The following is a 23,912-nucleotide window of genomic DNA, read 5'->3' as shown; positions in this document are numbered from 1 at the left end:
AAGGAGATGCTTTGTCCCAGGACACACGTGAAACCCCTTATGGAGGAAAGGCGCTCCTGTGCTGGGAATGTTCTGGAAGGAGGTGTGGGGCAGTGTACAGTATCCCCTGTGAAAATCTATCTACATGTTTGCTTTTTTCCACTATAGCCAATAAATAGTTATGTGTATGCTTTAACTCTGAAAAATAAAATCACTTAAGAACTTTATTTTTAGGAGATGGAGACCTAAAGAAATTTTGTCTTGTGAAATTAATGTTCTGAGTTTGGAACTGCTTTTACTTTCACTTCTTAATTATACAGCATGTTTGCTAATTTGTCATAACTGGGATAAATAATAGTTTACTTGGGTCATCAGCCCTTTAGAATGGCTAAGTACATTTTTGACTATTATGAGAACCCTGGAAGCCGGGAATACTGCTGTTTCCAAATTAAACCCTGCTGTCCTGTATAAAAATTATCTTACAAATTACATTCACATCTTATGTTAATAGTCTCCTTGAGTTTAATTGTTGAGGCTTTTGATTTGTGGTTTATCTAAATCTATTTTTGTGGGGGAAAAAATAAACCCCTAATAGCAGTTGCATGCATTCCTGAGATGGCCACAATATTAGCTGTGTTTTCAAATATTTGACATTCACATTAAAAGTTAAATGCCGTCCATTATATAACAAATAGTTTGTTTTCTTTAAAAATAAAGCCTTGTTTTAAAAGTATAAAAAATATGAAGGACGGTCATAACCAGGATGTTAATAGTAAAACTATAGACCTACTGTCTACCAAAATTTTTAATGTTAACTTAGAACCTTCTGAAAGAAGTGGCAAGTTTGCAAATACTTTGCAAATAGTGCCTACACACAGGTTAACAATTATTTTTTTAAGTTATAAAATATTAAGGAGTACACCTTTTGCTTTTCAATATAAATATTTACAGAGATCATCATATACATTAACAATTACCTAAAATTAGAATGGAGTGAATAAATTTCACTACTGTATTTCACTACTACTTGGTGTATCTGCTAAGATTAAGCAAAGACCTTCTTATGGATAGTTCTGTATCAGAAATTCTCAAGAATACAAATGATTTGTGTCAAATATTACTTATATATTATTGCTGTAACTGAAATATATTGTACCAATTTCCCAGCCAGATTTTTTAGAAGTTAAAACAAACCCACAAATAAGGAGAACTTAAGCAAAACCTCAAATTTTGGAGGTTTGCCCAGATTTTCTGAATTTACTTATTAAATGCAGCAGGGCTGCTGGAAACCATCCAAAATCTATGGGCTGGAGAAGAGCAGAGACAACTGGGGTAGAGGTTCATCTGTTTTCCTCCATAAGCATTAAGAACACAAGATTCTCTCAATGTCATTGCTAAAAACTTTCTCGATACACTGGACATCAGGTGTGCAATTTAACATCCTAAAGAAGAAGAAAACTTCTAACACATTCTATCACATATTAGCAAAATAAGCTTAAATAAGCTTACTAAAGCCTGCAGCTCTGTGACTCATACAATTCTTTACTTATGTTTTCTTGCCTTTTTATTTTGCTTTTCCTGCATCTATAAAAATCAGAATTGAAAGTACTGAGCTACTTCGAAGCTAATAATTTAATTTAGGTAGCTTCAAAATGATATCAGGATTGATTATAGGCTGATTAAATGATCTAAAAGGATAAGACACCAATTAAGTTGGAGTAGTCAAAATTTATAAAAATTAGTATCACATGCATTTTTCATTTAAATTCTATCACACATCTGATCTATCTACATCTAGATCTATACTTTCAATATTTTTCAGGCCAGTAATGGTTAATGACATAGCTTGGAAAGGGGAATAGAATCACTGTCGCTGAATTTAAAGATTCTGGTTCCAAAATTATATTCTAAAAGGATAAATCGGGGACTTCAGAAACCTCGAAGGAGAGCGGGGGTGGGGTGGGGTGGGGGGGGAAGAGTCCAGCTCTGAGCACCCTGCAGATGAGGGGTTGCGCCCACGACCCTACAGGAGATTTGCTGAGTGTAATTAGTGAGGACTGGTAGGGCCTGTGGCAAACTGGAGAGAACATGCCCTGCCTTGGGCAATCGAATTCAGTGAAAATAAAACAAGACAAAAGGACAAGAGCAACCTAAAATACCTGTGCCAGCCAAAGAAAACACAGCTGTGAGGTGCTGGCCCCACCTCCTGACCCGGGCTGTGGGTCTGCCCCCTAGGCTGGAGCCTGGGTCCCACCTGCTAACCACTCCGCGCCTCCCGCTGCAGCCACGTGCCACGGCCTGCCTTTCGGCCCCTGGCTCCCCGCTCTGGGGAGAGCGGGAACAACACTGGGCGTGAAGGCCACAGTCAAGGCTTTGAGTTCTAATGCACAGAGGATACTGGACAAAAACGCCTGTGTGCCTCCTTTTCGTTAGCTTTAGAACATGGGGTTGTTTTAAGCATTAAATTAGATGATATATGGCAAACACTTCAAAAGCCGTGAGCTGCTAAACTGGGAAGCAGGTGCTTATCCAGAGTCGCTATAGCATCTCCTCTTCCTGCTCTTGTCACTACTTGATTCAGGCTCACTTCCTCAGACCCAGGCCCTCTCTGGGGGAAACATCTCTTCTGACCCCTCCTATCCTCATTACCTTGCTGAGTAATGCCACTTTCTCCCAAAGGACTCTACTGAAAACTGACCCTTCCGCCACGGCCCTGACTCATGAGCCAAGGGGAGGGCTGGGCATGTGCTTGACTCTCTTTTCTGCTTCCAGGTGGTCACTCAACAATCTCTCCTCCTTTGAAGTCCCTGCCACTCGCCCTGGCACCCAGAACATTTCCCAGTTCCCTCAGTGGCCACACTACTTGGCTTAGAGATTTCTTCTCCATGCTGCCTCCTGCCATCATTCTTGTCTTCCTCTCATCTGATGTGAACTTGCTCAGATTCTTCCCCCTCAGTTTGAAAATGTCTGTGCCGTTGCCGGAGGAAGAAGTGCTCAATATCCTTGCCAAGGCTAATCCTGTCCTGACTTGTCTCTCTGGCACCTTATGTCATCAACTTCTCTACTCTCATACTTGGTTCCAGAAGCCTAAAAAAGCTTCCCATCAATCTGCAAGTCCCTGGCCATCGGGCACCTGCCTGAGGCCTAATGGTCAACTCTCACTGGCCTCTCTCTGTGCTCTCAACTTTCTCTGTGGAAGCTCTGCTGTTAGTCATGCCCCTTTTGGAAACCAGTTCTTGGCTCCCAGTTTCTCTGCCTCTCTGACAGTCCCATCTCTGCCTCTTCAGCCCTGCCATCCTCCTTTCATGTAGCTCAACTGGACCGTTCCTCTTTCTGTGCCCTGGCAACCCCACTCACCATTTTAGTTTAGATGACAATTTTCTATGAGGATAATTTCATGTTTGTGTCTCAATACCCAAGCCTGTCTTCTGAGTGCTAGTCCCAAATTCTCCCCATCTTTTGGGATACATCTGAAAATTAACCCATCTAACTTGAACTCATTTTATAAAACCCCCACCAAATCTTCTCCAAGTCCCAACATTAACATATTCCTCTTAATGGTATCACAGCCATCCTAGCCATTTCTCTGTGCGCAAAACCTGTGTGACTTCTGACCCATACCATTTTGTTTCCCCTTCTAGTTCGGCCTTGTTCCTTGAATGCATTGCTCCTGTCCATCACACCACCCACCACCATCATTCAAGGCCATTATTTCAACAGCCTCACAGCAGGTCTCTGTGCTTCTAATCTGGCTAAGTTCTCTGTCTTTGCCTCTCCACCTCCCCCTCTCTTTCCCCTTTAATCCAGTTTACCAGATACATTTTCATAAAGGCACAGAAGACAGCTTGGGTCATGTCACGCCACTGCTCAAAGCCTGCGGTGCTGCACTCCTCTGCCCACCCAATGAAGGTCAGGTGCCTTCAACAGACACTGAATATCCTGGTCCAGTCTCCATCCCAACCTTATTCCCCACTCCTCTCCAACCCAACATCACCCCATGTGCCTTGAAAAGTTAAATGAATACAGAAATAAAAAATTAAAAAATTAACGGGTAAAACACGTCTTCCAGAACTAAGTTCTAATGCCTGGATATGCTTTCCCACATTTCCACACTCCCTCACATCATCCCCTGATGGGAATGCCATCTCAGACCTCATAACCAATTCATAACCCTTGCAAAGCTTGCCAAGATTCAGCTTCATCATGAATCCCTCCCTGACTCCCAGAACTAAATATGCTCCTCCCTTTTTTGAGCCACCGTGACACTCTTTATCTTCTATCATGATTGCATAATGCCTTTCCACAATGTATTAAAAGTATCTTTGAATTTATCTTATAGTAAAACTCGCTGAGGGCAGCAACTGCACCTCATTCACCCTTGTAGTAGCTGAATTGCCTAATCCTACTATACATATAACAGACACTTAGTAAATATTTAGTGGTCGGATGGATGAAGAAATGAAGGAATATGCTCTTTCTTCACCCAAAGCCTCATACTTTCCAAGTAACTTAGTTCACCAAAAGACCAAAGCCCTTTTCTCACCACCTCAATTTTTTTTTTTTTTATACTAACTACCTGACACTGAAAATAGGCTAATCTCCTTAAAGGTAAGACTATTTGACAATGTAGAAAAAGTGCACAAGTGGACATCAACTTACTTGTGCTCAGCAGCAGCAGAACTTTCATTATGGTGTATTCTTCAAAGGTAAGCTGCAGTCGAACGAACTGAAGGCTGATTTGGTGCATCCCCTGGCATAGTTCATACATGGCAGACTGATGCATCTTCTCTCTGCAAAGGAAATGGAAAAAAAAAAAAAAAGGTTCGTTATCAAGCCCAGACTGGTGGCCCAAGGCAGCTTAATAAGAGATCTGAGTCGGAGTTTCCCTTTGGCTTCAACATGGAGCAGATATGTATCCAAAGACAAGTTAGATGCCTTTCACACTGATGGCTAAACTGCTTCTAGACCAACACTGCCATGCCATTTCCTAGTACCCTGTAACAACGCGTCAGAAGCATGGAAACCAAACTTTTTCACGTGTGCCATTATTTTATTTTATGTCAAGAGTAACGATGACTGATCGTGTTGTGTTATACAGTGAGATCATCCACAGAGCAGAGAGGCCGCTGTGATGTGGGGTGAAGCCCGCAAACTTCTGTTCCTTTTCAGCTAGAGATACCAAACACTTAACTATTTTGACAAACTATACTAGATGCTGTGAATACGGGATAGTGATGACCAGTCTTATTTCCACATGGACTTCCCTTACAGAGGTCATGAAACATGACTGTTAACTATTTGAAGCAGCACATTTAAAAAGGAAACAGAACAAAATTTTGAAACCTAAGAACCTGGACTAGAATCTTTCTGATAAAGGGAAAAAGCATTGTGGGAAACAAAGGCAAAAGAAAAAAGTAAATTTCCTTACTACTTATAGACCACTGACAAGTTCTTGAAACAGGTAGAGTGACCTTCCTCTAGGAACTCAGCTGCCTTGATGTTAATACTTTGCTAAGGGCAAAAGGTAATCTTAGCTTAACATTATCCTGACTCCCCAGGATCCTGTAAGTCTACTTTAATATATAAAAATTCCTTTGGAAACTTCCTTTAGATATATGTTGGCAATTGTCCTCCAAGCATATGGCCCACTGATACACATCTGAAGGGTCTCATGACTAAGGTTATATTAGACAGTAATAAATGACCTTTTCCTAACAATAGCTGGTCCCCTTCAGGTCCTGGAAACCTTGCTTCCAAAATTCCTTAGAGACTTACATTATCCCTGACCCCCTCCCAACTTGAAAATATATAATCGGCCACTCTTCATGACCCCAGTGCAGCAGTTCCTGCCTACAGGTCCTATCCCCATGCTTTAATAAAACCACCTTTTTGCACCAAAGATGTCTCAAGAATTCTTTCTTGGCTGTCAGCTCTGAATCCCAACATTTCCTATGTCAGGAGTTTGGGGCAATATATGCATGTTTCCACTTGGACAACTAACCAATCCTCTCCCTCCACCTAGTCTAAATGTTTCCTTTCATTTTTTTCTAAAGATTTTACTTATCTGAAAGAGTGCGCAAGAGAGCGGGTATGAGCTGGGGAGGAGCAGAGGAAAAGCCCCCGATGTGGGGCTCGATCCCTGGACTCTGGGATCATGACCTGGGCAGAAGGCAGACGCTTAACTGAACCACCCTGGTGCCCCTCCTTTTTTTTTTTTTTTTTTTTAAGATTCATTTTGGGGGGGGTGCACACAGGAGTGTTGGTGCTGGTAGGAGGAGGGGCAGAGGGACAGAATCTTCAAGCAGACTCCCACAACCCATGAGATCATGACCTGAGCCAAAACCAAGAGGATGCTCAACTAACTGAGCCACCCAGATGCCCCCAAATATTTCCATAAAAATCTATATTATACAGCAAGAGAAGTCATCATTGTCTCTTTCCATGAGAAGTAAACAAAGCATCAGTTAGTTTTTAAGATTTTCCTTCTCAAAATAATAAATCTTTTGGGACATACTGCTGGTAACTATTGCTTTATAATGACCAGAATCTAATAAGTGAAAAAGAGACTATTAGTGAAAAATAGGAACAGACTTGATAAAGGCCAAAGAAACAAGAGAAAAAGGTCATGATGGCTGATGTATTTCCAAAGGTGATGGATAGCAGGCGGGAGTCTGTAGGACAGCAACACTGCGATACCTCTCCCAGGATGCATTCTTGGGTTCCCCTCATTGGCAGAAATCCCTTTCATCTCAACTCTGAAAGCCACCTGTATAGGACCCATAATGGAACAGAACGTTTTCTCTGTGTTATTATTGTATGTCTTTTGTCTCCCATAATCTGGAAGATATTTTTAATTATGTAAATGTTTTAAACACATACACACACACATAGAATAGCAGCAGCCTATACATCTGCCATCCAGAACTAACGATGTAAATAAATGCTAATATTTTTGTCATATTTACTTCAGATCTTTAAAAATTAAACATGGAAGAGTTACACCCTGCTCTCTCTTCCTCCTGCTTCCCATTCATCTTCATTCAAGAAGGGAACCGCCCACTTTGGGGGACTACCATTTCCTCTCAGATGTATATATTTTACGGCCACATGTATGTATCTATAAAAACAGCGTACAGTACCTGCTTTGTTTTATGTAAATTTGAAATTAGATATGCACATCCTTCTGCAACTTATTTTTATTCAGTGTTGTAATTCTGAGATATATCATTTTAATACAGGTAACCGTAAGTTAATTCATTTTCACCGATGCAAGTTTCATTTGTTTGCACATATCATGATTTACTTATCCATTCCACTACTGATGGTCACTTGGATTGTTTCCTCTTTCTCGCTATTATGAATGATGCCCAAGGAACATCCTAGGGCATTAATCTAGGATACAGAATGAAAGCAGAATTGCTGAGTCACACATGGGTGCACATCTGCTGCTTTCATTCCAACCAGTAAAAGATAAGAATTTCCTTTTATTCCACACCCCCACCAAATTTGTGGCCAGCTGACAGGGGCTGAAGGATAGCCCCATTGGTTCTTTTATTTGCATTTCCATTAACACCAGTAGGCTGAACATTTTTCAAATGTTTTCTGACCATTTGGGTTTCTTCTTTGTTGATTTGTCTCTTCATATCTTTACCCATTTTATTGTAAGCTTTTCCTCTTCTATCACTAAGTAACACCATCTTTAATCCTAGTATTTTTTTGCCTTAAAAATTTTGTCTGAGGAAGAATGAAGGGGGGGAAATCAGAAGGGGAGACGAACCATGAGAGACGATGGACTCTGAAAAACAAACTGAGGGTTCTAGAGGGGGGGGGTGGGTTAGCCTGGTGATGGGTATTAAAGAGGGCATGTTCTGCATGGAGCACAGGGTGTTATATGCAAACAGTGAATCATGGAACACTACATCAAAAACTAATGATGTAATGTATGGTGATTAACATAACAATAATTAAAAAAAATTTTGTCTGATAGTTTTGTTTCTTCCTTTCTCTCTCCCTTCCTTCCTCTTACTTTCTTCTGCTCTCTCTTTAGAATTTGCCTGGTATGCCTTTTTTTTTTTAATCCCTTATTTTCAAATGTCCCAAATAATTATATTTCACGTCTTTTATATAAGAGGCAAAAAACTGGATTTAAAAAATCTGAGTCTGTGTATTTTAACAACTCAGTTTAATCTGTTCTTCTTTATTGTGATTACTGATGGTTTTGGATTTTTTTTCTACTATTTTAACTTTCCTGTTTTCCTTCTCTCTTTCCACTTTCCTTCCTTTGACTAGGTCAATCTAGCTTTTAAAAAATTCCCCTCTTTGCTCCAGTACTGGATTTAGAAAGTACACATTTTTACTCCTTAAATAATAATAAAGTTGTGAATTTGTATACTTAAAAGTCAAAAGTTAATCAATAGCTTTTCCATGAGAAACAAACACGTAAAATGTTTTTGGTCTACTGCTTCCAGTTCTCCTTGTTACAGCTCTTTAGAATTTAAATTATACCTGTTTTCACATCTCCCCTGAAATCAGCCCTTCTTTCCTCACACCCACATACCCTCATCTGTTTCATTACTGATGGGTTTCTTTGATCACCACTGTTTCTTATACTTTACTTCACACTTCGGTTTGGTTTCTTACATGTTAAAGAATATTTTTTCATAGTTCTTTCAACAGTGGTCATTGAAAGTTCAAGTCTTTCAGGCTTGATTTGTCTGAAAATCTCTTTATTTCACCTTCATTCTTTACAAAGTCATAGATTTCCCAGCTTGACAGGTAATTGCCCTCAGTATTTTGAAGATAGAACTCCCCTATAGTTGGGCCTTAAGAGCTGCTTTTGCAGAAATTTCTTGTTAGTCTAGTTGTCATTCTTTTACAGATAACCTGCATTTTCTCTTTGGTAGCTTGTCCCAAATTCCCTGTTTATTTGATGTCTGCAGTTTCATTTCAAAGTACCTGAGTGCAGAGTAATCTTTATTTCTCCTGCTCGGGACTCAATGTCCCTATTAGATTTGAAGGTGTAGGTATTTCTTCAGCTCTGCAATGTCCTTAGACATTATTTCTTCATGTATCACCCCTATCCCATCCCCGCTACTTTTTCCTTTTGAACTCCTATTAGCAGTGTGTTGGACCTTTTCACTGTGTCTTCACATCAACCTTCCTTTCATATTTCTTTTTATCTCTCTGGACTGTATTCTAGGTGATTTTCTCAGATCTATTTTCTAAGTACATATTTTTCTGTGTCTAATCCGTTTAATGTCTACAGTGTTTTAATGACAATATTTTTTTCACATCTAGCTGCCTAGAAATATTCTATTTAGTTCTTTCTCAGACATCTCTGTTATTTTTCCATTAGGTACTTCTTATTTTCTGGCTATTATATCTTCTTTCTCTAAATTATATCTTTACCTATTATATCTCTAATACTTTTAACATTATATTTCATAGTTTCCTTCAGATTTTTTGTTTGTTCAACTTTTTGGGATGCTAATATGCATACCACACACTGTTTTGGCCTAGGTGAATCCCAGGGGCACTGCCTTGTGGAAGGGACTCTAAAGGAAGTTTCAGCATTTATAACTGTTGGGGGTATAAGCATTTCACTTGTTTTGGACTAGTTTTTATGCTAATTCCTTAGCTAAAATGCTTTTTACAAGACTTGTGTAGTTTAAATTTAGACTCCACATTTGATGTGATACAGGCTTGTGTTTCTTATTCCTTTCAGCCTTCCTGCCATGTCGCTGGGCTGGCTGGCATGTTGAGTTTTACTGTCCTTGTTAGGAGACAGTGAAATAGTGGCAGAGACATGGCTTTATGCAAGAGGCTCCGTTTCAGGCTCCAGCCTTGCTAGAGTCTATGTTCTTGTCTCCCGTTCCTGTTTGTGTTCTAATATGCACCCCTAAGGCATTTATCTACATCCACTAGTCTGTGGGCCAACTATAGCTTTAGCTCCAAGTTAAACCACTCTGGCTGTGAATTCCCTTTTCTTGCACCTGTTTTTTTTTTTTTTCCCCCTCTCTCTCTCTCTTTTTAAGCTTGCCTATATATTTAAGACTTTCTTTTTTAAATGCAGAATTTCCATGTGCTTAGAGAAAAAAAAAAAAGGCTCAGTTCAGTTCCACCATTCTGATTGCTAACTACAAGCTTCTTAAAGACAGGATCCATGTCTGGCTAACCTTTTTGAATGTCAAGTAGAATATGATAGCCAAGTGTCATGTGTCAATCTTTGCTCACTAAATATTTCATGAATGAATGAGAGAGAAGGAAAAAGTGAAGACAACAAAACAATGATTTGCAAATGATGATGATCAGAGCAAGAGAATACTGAAAATTTACACAAAGTAAGGTCAAATGTCTAATAAAATAGATATGGCCCTTGTGAAGTTCTTCAAAATTTTCTCACAAAAAGAGATTTAGCTTGTAAAATGGGGTGGAGTGGATTATAAATCAGGATATCCACGGAATACAGCACAATGTGCATTTGATGCTAGACAAGTTAAAAAGTGGACTCCTGTGCATTTGATTCCTTAGGCCACCTGGTGCTGGAGACCACACAGGCACCCTTGGCTGCATCCCAGCAGGGTCTGGAGATGTGCAGCCCAGCCGCCCTGAAGGGCGCTGGCTTTGTGAGTCCGCGACTGTGCCACTTCTGAGACCCAAACTTACTGCATGTCAAACTGGGATACTAATAATAATTCCAACCTTGCAGAAATGTAGGAACCAATTATATGTAAATTCTTATAAAGTACTATTGGCTTTCTTTTTGGTATAATAAAGAAAATAAAATTCTTGAGAGATCAGTGATGAATTTGGTTAAAACAAAGCAAGTAATAATCAAATTCTTAAGATGACTTTACAGGATAACAATATTATATTGTCACTATTATTTCTATATGTACGGTAAGGCAGGAGCAAAACCAGGGAGTGTGTAGATTTTCAGGGAGGTGGAAGGAACTTGCACCTCCGTGTTAAAATGTTTCTGTTCTCAGACGTCTTGACAAAACATCCACACGCAGATGAAAGGCGACTTAAAGAGAGACCTCAGATTCTACTTGAAGACAGATGAGAACGTGAGTGTGTGACAACACACCCAAAGGAAGCATGTTTTGCCCCTTCAGTACGAAGAACATCTCTTTACCTCTTTCTTGAGGCCTTATTCCCTGAGTAACCTCCGTGGTCTTCACAGCTATCACTCATGGGGTGCCTACCATCCACCAACGCTAAATTTAGTCTTGCTAATTCTCACAGTGCCTTGTGAATAATTATCCTTCTGTTCACGATAAGGAAATGAAGGTACACGATGCAGCCAGGAGCCGACCCCAGGTTCTCCACTTTGTACCTCATGTCATCTTCTCTCTCCACGCTTGCCGGTGGCCCAGCGCTTTTTAGCTGTTTTCTCCAGAGTATCTCTTTCCAACTATGAAGAGATGTTTGGTACCTTATGTTTTGTTATTCCACTCACTCACTTGTTTATCCTTTGCTCCCCATTACATGGTAAGATTTTGTGTTTTCAAACTCAGTTGCTGTTTCCACTGCATGAAATTGAGTTCTCTAAATGAAGAGCACTGGGTACTCAATATAGCTTGAAATCTCAGGAAAATAGGCCATCTTAAAAACACATTTACATCACATCATTTTTGCACAATTAGATTAAATGCATGGAAATGTATATCCATAGAAGTTGAAACAAGGACAATCTTTTTGGCATGATACTGGTATTAATTTTGCAATATTACTTCACAGCAATACTCTTTGCTACATGCTTTTTTTTTTCAAGATTTTATTTATTTATTTGAGACAGAGAGAATGAGAGAGAGAGAGCACATGAGAGGGGGGAGGGTCAGAGGGAGAAGCAGGCACCCCGCCGAGCAGGGAGCCCGATGCGGGACTTGATCCAGGGACTCCAGGATCATGACCTGAGCCGAAAGCAGTCGCTTAACCAACTGAGCCACCCAGGCGCCCTACATGCTTTTATTCATTTTATAATCTTACCTCATTTTCAGTAAGATAATGTAAAAATACATGAATGACTTTGGGAAAAAGATGAAATCTTTATAATTCTTCTAAAAAATAAAAGTCAGTGCATAAGTTATCCCTGAATGCTGAACTAACATGAAGGCGGTAGGAGATTACTGATGGAGGAAATAGCTCTGTATTCAAGTGAACATCGGACCTGAATAACTGACAGCCCTCTGAACAGGGGGCACATGTCATCCATTTCTAAACATCTCATTTGCAGTTACAGAATGAACTCTATTTCTGGATAAATAAATACAGCAACCAAAATGGGCAGAGAGACCCAGTTCTAATTCCAAAGGGATGCCTTGGGATAAAATCTACAAGAATGATGGTCCTAGAGTATTTTTTAAAAAACACTTAGAGAAAAAAAAGAAAAAAAAGAAATATTTCAATAGTTTTGCAAACCTGTCATTTTTTCAAACTAAGACACCAATTTTATTCATAGCTATAACTTCATCTGGCTCTCTCTTGGAACACCCATTACACTAAACTACAATCATAGGGTCATTTGGAAATAGTTTTAAAATATTAAAATAATCTAACGTCTCCAAACCTGATTAAATCGGAACAAAAGTGAATAATTGAAGAGTTGGAACATATATTTTTCCTGGGTTTTGAGAGAATTTGGGGTTGAAAATGGAGTTCACTTTCATGATAACAGTGGAATGAGAAAGCCCCATTATAATCAGAGTAGGAAGTATATTTACAATTTATTTTCTGCTAAAGATTTCATTTATTTATTTGGGGAAGAGAGAGAGAGATAGGGCGAGCGAGCAGGGGGAGGGGAAGAGGCAGAGGGAGAGAATCTCAAGCAGACTCCCCGCTGAAGGTGGGGTTCCATCTCACAAGCCTGAGATCATGACCTGAGCCAAAATCAAGAACTGGAAGCTTAAATGACTGAGTCACCCAGGCACTCCAGGATATTCCCAATTTAAATGATTTGTATGCTAATTGCCTGCTTTTAATTTAGCTAAAGAACTGAACAACTTTTGTATCTACAGGACCCATGCCATCTTGCCATTCTTATGTTACCAGTGTTGCCCTACTTTATGAGGCTAGCCCTTCGAACCTATAGGTCAATGGCTGTCAGAAGTAACACTTCTGTTTTGGTGCTCAAGTATTGGCTTACCAAGACACTACTAAAAAGGTATTTGAAAAGCTTAGTCATTCGGTTCTCTGGAGGTCCATCTGGAAGCAGCGGATTTGGGAAATTACTGACCCAAACTAAATGGAATCCTGGAATTATATTTATGTTCTGTTAGAACTAAATCTCTGATAAGCCCAAACTATAAACTATTCCAAACTATGGGTATCTGCAGAACTCAGGAGCTCTAAGTATTAACCTGAACACCTACTGTGAATCCTCATGCTGTGGCTTCTACAGGGAGAATGCAAGCTAGCTTCTTAAGAGACTTCACACAGGGTCTCAGAGAGACATTTGTACATACATGTTCACAGCAGCATTATTCATGATATCCAAAATGTTGAAGCAGCCCAAGTGTCCTTCGATGGATGAATGGATAAACAAAATGTGGTATATACATACAATGGATTATTATTTAGCCTTAAAAAGGATATTCCGACACATGCTCCAACACGAATGAACAGAATGATATTCTGTTAAGTAAATAAGCCAGTCACAAAAAGTCAAATGCTGTATGATTCCACTTACATGAGGTACCTGGAGTAGTCAAACTCCTAGAGACACAAAGTAAGAATGACTACTCTCAGGGGCTGGGGGAGGGGAGGAATGAGCACGTATTTACATAACATTGTGAGTGCACATAGCATTACTGAACCACAGAGTCAGAAATGGTCAAGTTGGTAAATTTTGTTATGGGTATTTTATCACAATTGAGAAAAAAATTAATTAGAAACAAAAAAGAATCTCTGCAACCCATGATCCTACCTGCTATACTCTGATACAGATTGAGAGACTAGAATTTGTGTTTAATTAAGTAACTTCTTTCAGAGTTCAGGCTTTTCATTCATTCTTCTTCTTTTATAATAGATAAAATATCTCTTTTGTTCTCTGTTTTTACTACTTGCTTTTTGCCTTTTTGTGTCTTGATGGATTTTTACTTTTACTGCATGTGCTTTTACTGCAGGCTGTGCTAAATGCTTTTTAAAAGCAGGAAGAGTAAAAATTCTTTAATAAACCATAATTTCACAAAGTCAGTCACAGAAACACTTCCTAAAAGGCCTGTCTGTTGTAATTTTGGTACCCTAAGGGAGAAGGGAAAATAGAACTACCTTTATCACTCTTTTCTCTTTCCAAGAATTCACATTTAATAAACATAATCCTTTCACACTGGCTGATTTTATAAATGCCAAAGCACAAAAGGCTCCCAGCTCTTCCACCTACGGGAGCCCATGAAAGGTACTGTGACATTTCTTAAGTGAAGATCCTTAGCAGTATTGCACTAAACTGTACCGTGGTCACCACATGTCTTTTAGGAGTAGAAAGCATCACTTTATTTAGTGAGGGACTACAAAAATAAACTTCTGAAACATTTCTCATTAGCCCGTGGATTAAACAATAGGCAACTCTCATCACTTGGAAGGTCCATGTCCTCCTTCTGGATAATCACCTCTGGTTGATTTTGTACATGCACAGGTACCAAATTACACCAGTACTAAATAAATATCTGGTAGCCACTGAGAGCAGGTAAATCCAACGGATTTCACAGACCTTGAGTTGCTCTTAAAATATACATATATTGGGGTGCCCGGACGGCTCAGTCAGTGGAGCGTGTGACTCTTGATTTCAGGGTTGTGAGTTTGAGCCCTACGTTGGGAGTAGAGATGACTTAAAGATAAAATCTTAAAAAATAAAGAAAGTATATAAACAAAGCACAGCAAAACTCATTCAGGGCTGGACTCCTTGAAGTCCCTGGCATCTCAGGAAGACCCTTCAAAAACATGTTTGGTAACATGCTACTACTTCCATGAATTGCTCCTAGGAACGTGTGTGTGTGAGTGTGTGTGTGTGTGTGTTACACTGTTGGAATGCATACAGTGGCAGTGTCAATATTACAACACAGAGTAAAACAAATTGAGTGGTATGGTGCACGCACTATCACAGCCAATCTGAAAGCCCAGACCTTACATCTGATGCCGCAAACCACACCATTATGTCTGAATCAATATAACATCTTGTTAAGTGGTCAGTGTAACAGATGGTCCCTGTCTTAGGCTTGTTATTTTTCTAAATAATAACATGCAGAAACAGTTTTTTTTTCAAACCTTAATTAGAATAAAAATTACCTCAACTTGAACATTCAAATTATTCCAGTTTATGGTATACATTTTTTTTTTCATAATCTTACCAGATTTTTCCCTCACTGACAAACAAGATCTATCTGTAGAAGGGCCGTTATGCTAGCTGCAGTTCTGATATGTGTTATAACATCTACATCATTTATTTATAGGCAGGGCACAACTCAGCCACTTTGGTCTAGGAATTGCCAGACAATGTTGTTTGTGGTTTCTTTACTGGACTACCATACCAGAGAGTGGGATCCCAGTGGTCTCCATGACATTCATCGATTCTCTATTAATTTTACATGGTCAACTCTAGTAAGAGTTAAAAGCTAATTCAGTGTTTTGTCACCTTAACTGATGTTCCAAAAGGGATGTGTTTCCGTGGAAGCGCCCGTGAACGTAAGCAACACAGTTGCCACTGATTTGAGTAGATATTACACAGATCAAAATAGTATTTGACAATCTAAAAATTTAGAAGGGGCTTGGTTACATGGCAACCATAATTTACCACTCACAATCCTATAAATCATGAAAAAAAATCTTTTAACCATATATTTTATATATAGTTTTTTTTTGGTATAAAAAAACAGTCTTTTGTACCTTAGATTTTTATTTTTTTATTTTTTTTATTTTTTTTTTAAAGATTTTATTTATTTATTCATGAGAGACAGAGAGAGAGACAGAGGCAGAGGGAGAAGCAGGCTCCCCGCGGAGCAGGGAGCCCGATGCGGGTCATGGGATCATGACCTGAGCCGAAGGCAGACGCTTAACTGACTGAGCCACCCAGGCGTCCCATGTACCTTAGATTTTTAAATACTTATATAGTTAGCACAATTTCTTTTGGGATACAAGGACACGTTTTTGGTAGAGGAAAGAAAACATGAAGTCATAACCCACTGTGAAAATTTCCTCTTAACTGCTATATTAAGGTTAAAATACTCAACAGCATGCTTAGAACCTTATGAGGACTTCATAAAATCCAAAACACGTTAAGACTTAACACCTGTATTGCTCTCCACACAGAAAGGATACAAAAAACCAATATTCTCTGGCAAAAGAATTTTTTAAAAAATTAGCAAAGCCTCATTTTTGTAGGATGTAGACTCAAATACTAACTTCCTGCAGATTTAATGATATGCAGACTACAGATGTTTCAAGAGAAGACAGAAAACCTTCAGTGAGCTATTATCACTTCAAACAGGGACATTTGGGGTACCTACTTAAAGACACTGCTTAATTTCAATAAACGGCCACAGTTTCCTCACTTGTAAAAAAAGGACCCATAAAAAGGTAAGATACCTACCTGATAACTACTGAACTTCAAGAATGCGAACAAAGTTAATTGCTGAATTTGGGAGTGTGGCTAGCCTATCGTGTGCGTAAAGGGTGACAGCAAATCCCTTTTCCTAGTACAATAAAAGATTTGTATTAAATTGCAACTCCTGGAGTCGTATTCTTCGTGAAGCACAAGGCACATTACTCTAGCAACAGAGCTGGCACAGGTTATAAGGACGGACATTTACCCTGATAAAGCCCAGGTGTGCGGTGAGGCTTCCGAGGCAAGAGCAGAGTGCGGCTCACACTTGAAGAGGTGACTTTCCCAGTGTGCGCCTGGGTTGGGGTGGAGGTATGGCAGGTAGGAAGCAGCTGTGTTCCTTTTCCAGGATCACAGACTCCTTCTTCTACCTGCAGTGTCTCGCTTTGGAAGAAGAAAATAGCTGAACCTCTAGAGACTGTTATCACAGACACTATTCCATTCATTAATTGACCTGGGTCCCAGAAAACATTCTCAGGTACCATTGTTTTGGATGAAAGGTAGTTTATTTTGTTTGTGTGAATCCTTCAAAAAGCTGACAAGTCATCGGCCTAAATAATAATAAAAAAAAGATGATGTTCAACTCAATCTATTAAGAGTTGAGCCACGTGTCCTTTCTTATTGTTCTGAACATCTGTCACAAAGCAGATTTTGTTCAGGACACGATGAACAACTGCATCATTCATGACTGGGTGAAGTCAGTATAATCCTAGCAGGTCACTACACCAGCAGTGACATCTGTTTCCCGTAAGACATCACCAATCACATACACGAGGTGACGTGAACACAGTGCTTATTCAAAGCATAGCCTCAATACTTTTCATCTTCTTTATCCACATCTTCTTTATCCTCGCTAGTCAATACAGCTGAGGAGTATGGCTGATGTTCTGAACCTTCTCTTCCACTTGGAAATTCTGTGACCTTCTGAATGTTCTCTAATCAGAACAGAATGGCTATGCGGTCTTTAATGACAAACAAATGATTCTTTGGGTTTCTGTGTTTATCCACTAGAAGCAATGCACAGTTGAAGGCCGATGCTTTAAAAGTGTTAGCTCCCGGGCGCCTGGGTGGCTCAGTTGGTTAAGCGGTTAAGTGTCTGACTTTTGATTTCAGCTCAGGTCATGATCTAGGGCTCTTAGGATTGAGCCCTGCATCTGTCTGGCTCTGTGCTCAGCGCGGAGTCTGCTTGTCTCTCCCCTCTGCTCCTCCCCCAGCTTGCACTCTCTTTCTCTCAAACAAAAAACAAAACAAAATAAAATAAAATATTTAAAAAAAAGTGTTAGCTCCCTGTAGATCTCTTGAGCAGGCAGGACCCCAGGCCGAGGCAGGCACTGGGTCTCACACCCTGGTAAGAGAGTGAGATTTGAGGCCCCCCCCCGCCCACTGTACTGCTCAGCACAATGAACTGGAGGGTGGGTTGGGCAGCCAGTTGGCAGCAGTGTTTTTCTGCAACAAGTACAAAGAATAGCATTCAGGAAAGATATAAAATATAATAAAAATCAGAAAAGCGAAATCACTCCTCTGAGTAACTTCTGGAACAGATTTTCAATGATTTTAAGGCCAAGGCCAAGACTGGTGGACCTTGAATGAAAAAGTTTCCCACTTCAGGTTACCACCCCAAAGAAAAGAGCACAAAGGTCATACTGAAGTGAAAAAGCAACTTTGTGTTTTCTGTTTTCCTTCCCCCTGCAAAGGTGTATGATAGCCTTAACACACCTTATTTCAAAACTAAGACAACTGTGTATAGCATGGTGACTGGTTAATAACACTGTATTGCCTATTTGAAAGTTGCTTAGAAAGTAGATCTTAAAAATTCTCATCACAAGAAAAAACATTTGTAAGTATGGTGACATATGTTAACCAGACTTACTGTGGCAATCCTTTTGCAATATGTGCAAATATGGAATCATCATGTTGTACACCTGCAACTAATACAATGTTACATGTTAATTATGTCTCAATTTAAAAGCTAAGCTGACAATGGGACGTAACATTTTTATTTGATAAACGAGAGGTAGTGCAGGGCTGTAGAGTCACAGGGGCAAGAGGACAGAGGAGAAAAAGAGGAACAGAGAAAGCCAGAAAATGGAGGGAAGGAGAAGGGATCAAGCAGAAGTGGAGGGTTGAGACAAGAAAGAAAAAAAAAATGTCAGTTGTGGCAGGAAGGAGGTTAGGGAAAGCAAAACTAGCAAGAAGAAAAGGAGAGCAGGAAAAAAACAGCCTCTTCCATTCTGAAGTGTGAGCCCACAGTTCGTCATGCCCAATGCACAGTTCGATAACTTCCAACTCTGAATTTCAGAGACTCATCCCCTTTCCTGCTCAGGTACAATTCCTCATGCCCGGACCGCAGAGCATCGTGTTCACTGTGCGCATCCAAATTCTAACCCTCCTTTGGAAGCTAATACAAATTTTAAAGCCAGATAATTCTGCCAGGCAGCTTTCTTTGATCACTTCAGCCCAGGGGCATCACCTTCTCTTTAAACTCCTGGAGCCTCCATCTTAAATAAAATTTGTCACACTTGTCACATGTACTTCATCCTGTTGGGCCACTACTACTCTTGTGTCTGGGTCTTAATTCACCAACAACACGACAGAATTCTGGAAGATGGAAATCGTGTCTCTCACTTTGGGTTCCTTACAACAGCCACCATGGTGCTTTGCACATTGTAAATATTCTCGATATTTATTAGTGACCAGTGAAACGTTAGCCATTGTTCATAATTTTTTTTAGCTAAACAATAGAAAGACATAAATTTCACATTAGGGGAAGGAATCAGGATATTCACTTATAATACTGTCCTCTTCCTTTTTAATTGGCCTCATTTCAGTCACAAGTTCTCATAGCTATAAGAATAAGTTATCTTGTTGGTAAAGCAGAATCATTAACTATAGCAGGTTGGAAGGGACCCTGAAGACCCTTCCATTTCCATTACTTTGTAGATGCGTGGAGACATATGGCATAATGAGAAGAGCATGAACTTCCAGGGAAATCTGGGCTCAAACCTGAGATCCACCTCTCAGCGGCTATGCGATCTTGGATAACCCTACTGAACGTCTCTCTGTCTGAGGCAGCTGAATTATTTATAAAGCAGTGATAATAGTATCTGCCTGAAAATATGATTGTCTATGAAGAAGTTCACATAAAAGCATCAAGTACAGAAAATGGCACATAGTAGGCTCTGTAAGTGTTCTGCTACTAGACTGAGAGCCCCTTAAGCACGAGGACCGCGTTCTATTCACTATTCAGTGATTATCTGATAACTTGAGTAGACATTAAGTCTTTCCTGAATGAGGAAACAGAGATCCATACCACAAGTGAGGCTTCCCCAAAGCCAAGCAGAATTGTAAGTTTGGGTTGGGTTTTATCGATCACCTCATCTAGCGTTTCTCAAAGTGTGGTCTGGGGACTCCGGGATATCCCCGAGACCCTTTCCAGGGGTCTGCGAGGTACTCTTTTCTCCAACTAACTACCTGGGTGAAACTGAATTTTTTTTCATATACTTCAACCAAAACAACCTATCACCACAGACTGAATATGAGAAGCAGACAAGGGAATGTAACTGTCTTCATTTAAGTCAGATTGAAAGGATTTACAAAAAAGCAAAAGAGTGCCATTCTTTTAATACTTTTCTTTTGTTAAAAAAGTTATTTTTCATACAATATTTATGCTATGCTATTTATGTTATTTATATAATATGTACTTGCTATTTTAATGTGAATGATAAAACCATATTCTAAAAATTTTTTAGTTTCTAATATAGGTAAATATGAATAGATATAACTTATATAAACAGAAGCTCTAAAAGCACCAGCTCATCATCCTTCAAATTCCCCCTCTAAACCACTTGATTGTACCCTATTATCCATGTAAGTGGAGATGACAGAGATCAAATGTTTGTGTCCCCCAAAATTCATATGTTGAAATCCTAACCCCCAATGTGATAACAGTGGGAGGTGAGGCTTTTGGGAGTAAATAGGTTTAGATGAGCACAGCCCCCATGATGGGATTAAAAAAAGCAGCAGCAGCAGAGACACCAGAGCTTTTTGTCTTTCCCATATGAGGACACAGGAGAAGGCAGCGGTCTGTAAGCCACGAAGGGGGCCCTCGCAGAACACAATTATACGGGCACCTTGCTCTCAGATTTTCAGCCTCCAGAACTGTGAGGAATGAATGTCTGCTGTTTAAGCCACCCAGCCTGTGGTATTTTGTTACAACAGCCCAAGGTGACTAAGACAGAGTGTGACATCATACCTACAGCAAAAAAGAAATCAGGAGTTTATAAACTACTAATTCCATTGATTCTACTGAGGCAGTGGTTATTTCAAGGTGGAGGAGCACAGGTGAGGGGCCATTAGACAAAGGTTGCCACATCTGTAAATATGGACCCTGGCTGGGGCAGTACTCCTACTGCAGATACACAGATGAGCTTTTTTTTTTTTTTTTTTAGATTTACTTATTTATTTTGAGAGGGAACGAGAGTGCACGTGCAAGCACGGGGGGTGGGGGGGGAGAAACAGAGGGAGAGGGACAGAGAGAATCTTAAGCAGACTCTGCAGAGCCCGACACGGGGCTCGATCCCAGGACCCTGAGATCATGACCTAAGAGTTGGATGCTTAACCAATGAGCTACCCAGGCACTCCACAGATGAGCTTTAATAAGTAGACTGAAGGTCACCAAATATGGCCTTTTTTTTTCTTCCCCTTCTCTACTTGTTTCTTTCAGAAAAGTATCAATGCCAGAACCCCTCCTCAAAAATTAACCTCTTCAGAGCCTCTCAGATACACAAATCAATTAATTTGCTTAGGTGTCATGGGTGGAAGTGAGGTACTAACATCTAAATCATCTCTCATGCATGATACAATAAAAATGGATAATCGTGTGGTTTTGGTTCTAGAAGCGTCTAGAGATGAAAGCTCACTGAACAGTTTATATATCAAGACACATTCAAGTGTGTTCTCTTACTTCAATCCAGAGGAGAATGATCAAAGACACCATCTATGTGTCTGATGATGACCTGGGTTAAAGGAGGAAGCCTAGCACTCTCCCCAGTTTTGTAACTAACTAATCCATTCCTCACCACCTGCCCCAATCTTACAATGTGTAATCACTGCATCAAAAATAATTTTTCTCTGTTTGTCAATTTTAAAAAAAAAAGACAAATTCATTCCAGTGATTTTATTTTATATTGAAAGGAAGAGTATTTTTAGCTTAAGAGACCAAAGTCTTTGGGCATGTTTATTGAAATACAAAGCAACATGCTATTAGCCACACTAAGCCTTTTATAGGTAACATGTGACCTTAAACTGGTTTTGATTTTTATTCAAAATAAAAAATAGCTCCCTCCAGGTATTCAGAGTAACGCTTGGACGTATTTCTTGCATAATTACTACTCGGTGCAATCTCGGGGTGCCTGGGTGTCTCAGCTGGTTAAGCATCTGACTTTTGATTTTGGCTCCAGCCATGATCTCAGCGTTGTGAGACTGAGCCCTGTGTGGGTCTCCACACTCAGTGCAGAGTCAGCTTGAAGATTCTCTCTCCCTCTCCCTTTGCCCCTCCCCCTGCTCAGGTTCTCTCTCTCTCAAATAAATAAATACATCTTTAAAAAAAAAAAAAAAAAGATGGCCAGTGTCTCCAACAGAAGACTGGTTAAAAAAAAACAAAACAACAGAAAAACCAGGAAAATCCCCAAAACCCAATCCCCCTTCCCCCCCCCAAAAAAAAACTACTCTGTGCAATCTCTGTATAGTTCTATAGAGCTTAAACAGTGCATTCCATTTGCAGTCTCCTTTTTGTTTTAATTTCATACTATACTGGCAATTACCTGGCTTCATTGACTACTTAGGAAATTTCTCAAGTACGCTACAAGAAGTAAGGTAAGAAATATTAACGTATAGCAATGTTCCTGAAGAACATTTGAAAGAATCCTATAAAATATGAATCTTTTTCATTAAGTTCACAATGCTACGCCCTAAAAGCATTGTAGAGTAAACCCGTTATCAGGAATCTTGCATCTGACACTTGTACTAGAAAGAGCACTCAATTCACAGACCAGAAAAACCGCCAAGTGCCAATATGTAAAAAGCATTTTGCTAAATATTAAGGAACATTTTTTTTCCAGTATGCTTCCTGTGCTCTAGAAGTTTACAGTATAGCTGGAGGGAAAACATATATAAAACACAAAAAACAGCAAATAATTGACATAGAAAAAAGTAATATAGAAAAAAAGAGTTTTTGGGGCAAAAGTCCCTCTTGATTTTGAAGATAATAGAAGTCACCAGAGAGGAGGTGTCCTTTGGGTTGGGTGAGGGAGGGAAAAGGAAAATGTTAGGAGCAAAGGCACAGCAGTGGAAAGACAGGACTAAGGGAAGAGAAAGGTTAATCTGGCTTGCACAGAGTTCATGCAGAGAAGCAGCTCGAAATAATGCTGAAAATAGCATTTTAAAATTAATTAGTTTATCAAGCACTTACTAATGCCAGACAGTATTCTAGGTGCTGGGTGTGCAAAGATAAACCAGACAGGCCAGGTTCCTGCCCTCTCTGAGCCTACATTATGGCAGCAGAAGACCTACTACCAAGAAAATAAACATGTGATATAACGGGGAGGGACTGAGCAGATGGGTCTCTCTGGATCTGGTGGTCAGGCTTCTGAATAAGGAATATTTCCAGCTGAGACAAGAAGGTGAGAAAGGACCATCCTCCTGCAATAAATAGCAGGTGGAAAGGGTCTGAGCTGAGATCCTTCAAGGTACCACGGGGAGGTCAATGTGGCTAACCAAGGGTGCTAGTGCATCTTCTGAGAGAATCCAGACTGCACCTTATTATTTTAAATACCACTTTTTCGTGGTTGTACACAAGGATGATGGTATGTTCCCTGAGCTACAGTCCTGGGAGACACAGCAGGTGGGACTTCTTCACCTTGCTGCCTCCACTTCTTCTGCTATCCCACCCACCCACCACCAGAGTGTGAACTCCATCTTCTCCCTTTTGTATTCCCAGTGCCTGGAACAGTGCCTGGTATATTGAAGTTGCTCAAGAAATATTTGTTGAATGAATGGACTGAATAAATATCACTTATCTCCTTCTCCCAAGAACAGTCCAAAAGGAGAAGGCAGGGTTTGGTGAAAAAGAAGATGGGTCGAGGCATGAATTAGAAGGTCTACCTACAGTTCTAGTCTTTTTTTTTTATTATTATGTTATGTTAATCACCATACCTTACATCATTAGTTTTTGATGTAGTGTTCCATGGTTCATTGTTGGCATATAACACCCAGTGCTCCATGCAGAATGTGCCCTCTTTAATACCCATCACCAGGCTAACCCATTCCCCCATCCCCC

General features: G+C 39.9%; 1 protein-coding gene across 5 annotated transcripts in view; it reads right to left on the bottom strand.

The window, feature by feature from the left end:
* NR3C2 (nuclear receptor subfamily 3 group C member 2) overlaps positions 1–23,912 on the bottom strand; it is a 322,324-nt gene that overhangs the window by 36,253 nt on the left and 262,159 nt on the right. For all 5 annotated transcript variants that reach the window (XM_081811789.1, XM_081811786.1, XM_081811787.1 and 2 more), the window contains exon 7: positions 4,639–4,769. In XM_081811789.1, the coding sequence (XP_081667915.1) occupies positions 4,639–4,769 (131 nt within the window). The remainder of the gene's footprint in view (positions 1–4,638; positions 4,770–23,912) is intronic.

The sequence above is a fragment of the Leptonychotes weddellii genome, chromosome 2 (genome assembly GCF_054177405.1).
Source record: "Leptonychotes weddellii isolate Sample4059 chromosome 2, ASM5417740v2, whole genome shotgun sequence".
Lineage (NCBI taxonomy): Eukaryota > Metazoa > Chordata > Mammalia > Carnivora > Phocidae > Leptonychotes > Leptonychotes weddellii.
This window is presented reverse-complemented; position numbering and strand designations above follow the sequence as displayed.